Source organism: Apis florea, unplaced genomic scaffold (assembly GCF_048593485.1).
Source record: "Apis florea isolate Af1SG1 unplaced genomic scaffold, ASM4859348v1 contig_2350_pilon, whole genome shotgun sequence".
NCBI lineage: Eukaryota > Metazoa > Arthropoda > Insecta > Hymenoptera > Apidae > Apis > Apis florea.
The window spans coordinates 2,967,599-2,975,161 of NW_028256565.1; the positions used below are offsets into that span (position 1 = coordinate 2,967,599).

Below are 7,563 nucleotides of genomic sequence, written 5' to 3' on the forward strand. Positions count from 1 at the left end.
TCAGAAGAAAGTTAAAATAAAAATAAAATAAGAATTGACTGACAGTGCTATCTCTTGAATATCAAAAACACTTCTTTAAAGTTAAGATAAAGTAAAATAAGAATTAAGAATTAGCGCTATCTCTTAAATATTTTTAAAAACGATTTTTCGAAATAACATTTTTAACATGCCGATAAATGAGAAAACGACAAAAGTTTACGATCAGCGCCATCTCGCGTTTGGATATTCGAAGCTCCTACTTGTTATTAGCATAGTAGAATATGCAAGGAGGTATGCGAAGTTACCGACAAGGAAAGCAACACTGTGCGAGAAGGACAGAGAGTGTTTCCCCGCCCCTTTAAGAACGTTAAATATAAAAATCACTAATTACTTATTTTTTATTTAAAATTTCTACACGTTTAAACTCGCATCTTGAAACTAAAACTTCAGACAAGTTTCTCGTATCAATTTTATTACAAAATTCTTTTTCAATAGTTTTTTATTAATGATTAATGCGTTATACCGTCTAATGTATCGAAGACGCCATATTGAAATTTAATTAATTATTCATTTTCTACTTAAAATTTCTGCGCATTTAAACTTGCATTTTGAAGCTAAAATTTCAGAGAAGTTTCTCGTATCAATTTTATTACGAAATTCTTTCCCATTAATTTTTTATTAACGATTATTGCGTCATACATATCGTCGGATATATATAAAGACGCCATATTGAAGTTTAATTAATTATTCATTTTCCACTTAAAATTTCTGCATTTTTAACTTTGCATCTTAAAATTAAAGCTTAAGACAAGTTTCTCGTATCAATTTTATTATGAAATTCTTTTCCGTTAATTTTTTATTAACGATTAATCATCATATCGGACCAACGTTATTAATTACGTTATAGATTTTTTTTATTAATTTCTCATTCTTATAAGATTTAATTCTAAATATTATTATACGTATTTAAAACATTATTCCCTCTTCTATTTTCACATAAATTCATATAAATTTTATTTCTAATTTTATTGGTTTAAATAAATAAATTGATTATTTATTACTAGTGGAGATTTACAGCTGATGTTATATGAAAATCATTAATAAATAATTAATGGAAAAGAATTTTATATTAAAATTAATATGAGAAACTTGCCTGAAACCTTAGTTTTAAAATGCAAATTCAAAAGTACCGAAATTTTCAGTAGAAGATGAATAATTAATGATTTTTATATTTAATGTTTTCAAAGGGGCGGGGAAATATTCTCTGTCCTTCTCGCACAATATTGCTTTCCTTGTCGGTAACTTCGCATACCTCCTTGCACATTCTACTATGCTAATAACAAGTCGGAGCTTCGAATATCCAAACGCGAGATGGCGTTAGTTTCGAAAACTTTTTGATCGCTCTCTTATTTATCGACAAAATGTATTTTGTCAATAATTAGATAGGAGAGAAGTGAGACATATAAAGGTGAATAATGAAAAAAAATAAATGAAGAATAAAAATAAATTAAATATTCAATCATTATCATTGTCACTTGAATAATTAAAACATCTTTTTAAAAATAGGATAAAGTAGAGCATTTGATGTTGATGTGAATATGTTTAATTTGCTTCACTCTAGAAATGTCATATATAAATATATATCATATAAATTTTTTTTTTAAATATTAATATTCTGATTTTTTGTATGTATTGGTATGTATTTGTATGTATTTCAAAATATGAAAATATGACATGAAGTTCTAATTAAATTTTAGATGTATCCTTTATTATATATAAATTAGTGATATTTTCAGCTTATATAATATTATAATATTAATAACAAAGTTTTCTTATTATTTTGTTTTTTATTTTTTTACAAACAATAATATATGATTACAACTAAATACATATATATCTATAGGTTTCAAAAATAATTTTAAAAAATATGAAGTATTTAACATTTATTTCATTATTTTAATTGCAAAAATATGAAGCTAACAAAATATAAAACAACAATATTTTCGTATGATCATTATTTTATCATATCTTCAAGTATCTAATTAAAAGTATATAAAATCTGTTATTATATATGTATATATAACACTAAGTGGAAAAAGAAAGATATTTTTTTCTTCATAAGGATGTTAAGAGGATAGAGAATCCAACGAGACCAACTATAACAAACAAATAAAAGTCAACAAGCAAAATTCAATTGAAATAAAAATGCTTTTTTTTGTAACTAGTTTGATAAAGATTGATTAAATGTATTAATCTGTTAATCAGTAATATATTATATACTTATATTTATACATATAAAACTATTTATGTGATTGATATGTTCAAAATTTGATAAATAATTCATTTATATATATATATATATATATATATAAAATATATTCTTTAAATTTTTCTAACATATTATTAGTCAATTATATTTTAATAGATAATATAGAAATATTCTTAATAACAATATTTAATTTACAGATTAATAAATAAATTTCAATCTTACTCAAAATAAAGATAAAATTACATTAATTATATTTCTCAATTTATGTATTTACATATCTATTTATATACATATGTACATTATTATAATTATATACACTTCTACATATATCCAGAAAGCTAGATATAGAAATAAATTTGTTTCTTTATATATGGATAATAGGAAATGGTTTCATTGTACTCTTATGATTTCCAGTAAACTATTCTGAATATAATACAATGGAAACTATATGAGAATCTATATAAATTGATAATTGGTGCATAATTTATGGAATTGCATTCAACAAACATCACAAATGGAAAGAAATAATTTATTTCAAAGATTATACTGTAATGTGATCATTATATATATACATGTACAAGTATTCTAATGAAGCAATTTACTTTATGATTATAATAAAACAATATATACATATAAACAAATAAATAATAAACAAATAATACATAATATTTATTACAAGTTTACATAATAATAACTGTTTAATTAAATAAATATATTTCTAATATTAAATATGAGGTGCATTATGAAAAATGAAATAAAAGATTATCCTAAATAAAAATAAAATATAAAGCTATTACAAGATTATAACAAAATATTTTACACAAGATTAGAATTCTTTGCAAAATGCTGATTATTGTGTTTATTAAATATGTATGTAAACATATTTTAAAAAAACTTTAATATATTTGAACTAAGAAAAATCTCTATCATTTTTAATGTCAATTTACCTTTAAATTAACTTAAATAGCATTATTATATATGCATATAATACAGCAATTCAGAAGCTCAATTCATTTCAAATTATTGAAATATTATAATTATATATGATTATATATATGCAAATTTAAAAGCAAATTAATTTTTTAGCCAAAAATGCAATATTTTAGATAAAATTCCGTTTGCAAATCGAAAGATACTTGAAAATGCAATTACTTCACCTCGCATACAATTGTAGCGTTCGACGCATCAGTTTGCTGAGTAGTATTAAACTGAACTAGAACTAATTCGTATGTAACTATGGTACCTGCTACCTAAAATATAGTAATTAATTTATAAATTAAATATTTCAGATTGGATATCAACATATGCATATTTATATATATATACATACAGTCAATACGAGACTTCTAGTTACTGAGAAGAATTTCATACCGGTTAAACAGATATTATCTGTCGTTACTTGTGACAAAAATCTCATTACCTATAAAAATATTAAATCAATTTTATATACATATTATACGATGTAATTATACATTGATTAGGATTGAAATTTTACTTCTGTGGAGAAACTGCTACTGGAAACACTGTAGAGAATCGGTGCCGGAAGTAAAGATTCATCGTGAATCGTCGCAGCACACAGCGAGACTACTGTTGTTCTAGCCAAAAGGAATCCAAAGGAGAATCCGAAATAGATTTTCTCGATAATACCTCGCATCGGGCTGTTCAAACATTTAATAGTTATCCTATGTCTATTTGCATGGAGTATAGCAATATTAATCACATAGAATGATGGAAATTGAAGGTAGAAGATTAAATTTTTACATAGATTAAGAAATATATAGATGATGGAAGATGATAGAAGAGAATTATGCGTAATAAATCACAGTAGACATTTATGTAATAGTAATGAAACGACATGCACAAATAAATATTTCTGTAATGTATACTTGAAAGAGAAAAGTAGTTGTATGCAGATGAAATACAAGTCCGTGGCAAAAGATAGGAGAACCATAATGGAAATATGTGAGTCCAGTTGTCTCGTTAAAGTTGCCAAATGATTGTAATCACTCCTTGCTTCGGCCCACCACCATTCCGGCATTGCCTTAACAATGAAATGATACTAACGACCAAGATTCGTCATTAGAAACAATAATACAAACTGCTAAACTTTATAATATTTTAATTAGAGCAATCATACAAAAAATAATATAATTTTTTAGCATGTGGTAAAAAGCAAAGAGAATAAGAGAACGAAAAGGAGGAAGATTGAAGAAAGAAATGAGCAGAACATTATTAATAAAATTTTACAATTGATAAGTCATCAAAAAAATAAATATATAATAAAAAATATATAATAGAGAAATATTATAATCGCTTACCTTTCCTCTTACAGAATACAAGCGGCTGTTTAATTGTCGAAATTGATCGGTTAGAGCGATGCTGATAAGAATGAGAAACAAATCCACAAAATTCCATGAAAATGTACTGAGGATATTAATGATATCTACCAATATTCCCTTCCATAAACTGTATGAAGTTCTAGAAAATATCTGATTGAATATAGATTATTATTTTTAGAACGCTTTCTCTTAAATTTAATTTTTTTAAAAAGAGATCAATTTGTAAAAATATTCGATAGAAATTATGCTTTTACCTGTGGAAATTGCATCTGAAAATACACACCAAGAATACTCTGCTCTTCATGAAAGTCAATGCATTCTTTCGCTTTGAAATAACCGTGGATTATCGATAAACTGTGCTCAACTGCAAAAATTTATCGCGATTTTGAAAAAAATTAAAAGCTAAAAATATTTTTTTCGCGTTTAAAAAAGAATTAATACAATATGAACGAAAAATATTATTTACCTAATGCAAACGTCATTACTATTATGGTCACGATTTTGAATTTCATGGACAAACTGATTTTGGAAATTTTTCTATGCCTCTGTGAAAGCTCTTTCTCAAGTTTTTCCCAAGTTACCATCAAGCAGGGCCATCGCATAGCCAATTTTAAAAACAAGAAAGATGCGATCAAATTCGTTCCGTTGAAAACGAATGTGGCTTAAGAATAAAAAATAAATGATAATTCGATTAATAACGATTTAAAATTATGTTAAGAATATTTATGAATTAATAAATTTTCGTTAAAATTAGGAAGAATAAGAATCTTACTCATTTTTATTGAACTTATCCCAGTTGTAATAATTCTTAAAACATTAAAAATCGTCATTATCGATGAACTCAGAAATGATATCGTGCAATATATAAATTTCGGGCTGCGCCAAGTGAATCTAAGCATAAAAAAAGATAGATAATGATCAATTAATTTTTTATACACGATATTTTTAATAATCTCATTGAAAAAAAAAAAAATCACCTAAGATACGACGCATCGGGACTATTAACCCCCGACACAGGGAATAAAGAAAAGAATTGCGCCAACATGATGATTGGTCTCATGGATGCGTGTAAGCTGTCAGTCTTTGGATTAAACGAATTAGCAGAAAATGCTACTGGTTCCGACACTGGAAATTTAAACGAAACGCTAAGGCTATTGGAACAAGGCGAATTGAATTCGAACATTAATAGAAATTTTCATAGAAATTTACTCCCGATAGTTTCTATTTCCGTTTTCAAATTGTCCAATTTGCCAAACTTTGAACTGCTCTTGGGCGACCTGAAAATTTAATTATTTATTTGAGAAAACGTAATGTCGAGCAATCGATTGGAAAGATGGATTTATAAAGATATATTTAGGAACACATATTATTTTCAATTTTTTGGGCGCAAAAAATGAAGTTTCACATTCACTCGGAACGATCAAACGTTATTTAACATAAAAAAAAAAAAAAAAAGAAAAAAGAAAGGAAAATTAATCGAAGAATGGTAAAATTCACATAGAATATTGGATCGCAAGGATCTGTAAACCTTCTTCGTAGCGCGTCGCGACCAACGATATGCACAGCACAGGATCGCATGGCGAACAGAAGATAGACTCGTTATTTCAGAGTTTTATCATAAGCGTCAAAAGGGTGGAGAGTGTCTTATACATAGTTCCAGGAAACTCGATAAACGATTGCTTGAACAACCATTAAAGAAATCTGGCTCAATGGGGTGGTGAACTGGTGGGCAATTGTAAAAATCCGTGACAGAGAAACGATATTTATTCTCGCCTCTTATTTGCAGTCGTATAAAAGAATCTAGAGATTCGTTATCTAATTATATGTACATGCAATTACAAATCGATTATTTAATTTTTACTAGCGATGCCATTATAATTATATTATAATTATAAATATAATCAACACATGCTTATTGTAATTAAAAAGAAATAATAAAAAAAAAGAAAGAAAGAAAGAAATGTAAAACAAAGAGAAAAAATACAAGAAATAGAAATATTGTTTTATACGTACCTAATGTTGAATAATAATGTATTTTGATTGACAGCTGGCGCATTCAATGGCCACATTCCGTCTAAGTTTTTCCCTGTATTATCGTAAATCGACATTTTTTACACCATTTCGTCAACGTTTAAACATTCAACATACTGATCCAACAACAAGAATAATATCATAATAAAGCGACGTCGAACCACCAACATCACCATATCGAGTTCAAACACTTCATCGCTACGAAACAAAAAATAAAATATCCAAAAAAAAAAAGCGCAATCAATCACAAAAGGAATAAATCGTAGAGAAGCAAAAACGGCACGACTCGTTTTTGTACAACATGCGTGAAATATGTCACGATGAAGTTTTATAAAGATCGTTGAAACTGGGATAGGTATGACGAGAAAATAAAGGAAAAATTAAAAGGGTGGGATTACAAATACATCACGTGATGAATATATACTTTCTTGATAGTGTAGAACGTGTCATGAAATGAACTAAAAGATATACGACAACACAAGTTATATATCGTGTAGCGTGTATATTAACTATGACAGAGAAGATATGTGCACTATTGAGACTATTACAGATATGCACTACTGAGCGTAGGTTTATGTACGAATGGACATTTGACACACTTGCCGCAAATAGTGGCTCGATGGCGGTACATCCTACCAAAGGTACTCAACGGATTTCCCTATTCGAATGTTCGAATCCTCGGTTTGACCAGTTCTTCGATTGAAATTCACACTTCATTTTGGTTTCTATTATATTTCATATGGTCAGTTTGATACGAAGTTCGATATAGAGTTTGTTTCAAAGCTAATATAATAGATAAGAAAGGATGATGACTGGCCTATAAACACAGATATGTGTATATATATCTTTGATAAAACAAGAAAACCCTTTTTATGAAAAGATAATGTAGTCATGATTATCGTCGTACATTATTAATAAAGTATGATTTAATATTTTTTCTCCTTT

General features: G+C 26.9%; 1 protein-coding gene across 4 annotated transcripts; it reads right to left on the reverse strand.

Moving 5' to 3' along the window:
* Nucleotides 1-2,013: 2,013 nt before the first annotated feature.
* Nucleotides 2,014-6,838, reverse strand: LOC100870750 (gustatory receptor for sugar taste 64f). 4 transcript variants are annotated; one of them, XM_003696370.4, is made up of 12 exons: nt 6,601-6,838; nt 5,797-5,864; nt 5,565-5,712; nt 5,360-5,478; nt 5,054-5,248; nt 4,842-4,951; nt 4,567-4,737; nt 4,135-4,289; nt 3,744-3,906; nt 3,579-3,668; nt 3,406-3,498; nt 2,014-2,135 (listed from the first exon to the last, which is right to left on the reverse strand). In XM_003696370.4, exons 1-12 carry the CDS (start codon nt 6,693-6,695, stop codon nt 2,106-2,108), a joined length of 1,437 nt encoding a protein of 478 aa, XP_003696418.2. In that variant the 5' UTR covers nt 6,696-6,838; the 3' UTR covers nt 2,014-2,105. The 4 variants fall into 4 exon arrangements, with proteins under 4 accessions (XP_003696418.2, XP_012345927.1, XP_012345928.1 ...); XM_012490473.3 differs by having other exon boundaries at nt 4,135-4,307; XM_012490474.3 differs by lacking the exon at nt 6,601-6,838 and adding an exon at nt 6,116-6,342 and having other exon boundaries at nt 4,135-4,307.
* Nucleotides 6,839-7,563: the final 725 nt, after the last annotated feature.

Coding starts and splice junctions, on each gene's coding strand:
- LOC100870750 (XM_012490473.3), bottom strand. CDS start 6,695: ATGTCGATTTACGATAATACAGGGAAAAACTTAGACGGAATGTGGCCA. Junction 5,479..5,564: donor CCCGATGCGTCGTATCTTAG/GTGATTTTTTTT, acceptor TTTTATGCTTAG/ATTCACTTGGCGCAGCCCGA. Junction 3,499..3,578: donor CTAGAAGTCTCGTATTGACT/GTATGTATATAT, acceptor ACTATATTTTAG/GTAGCAGGTACCATAGTTAC.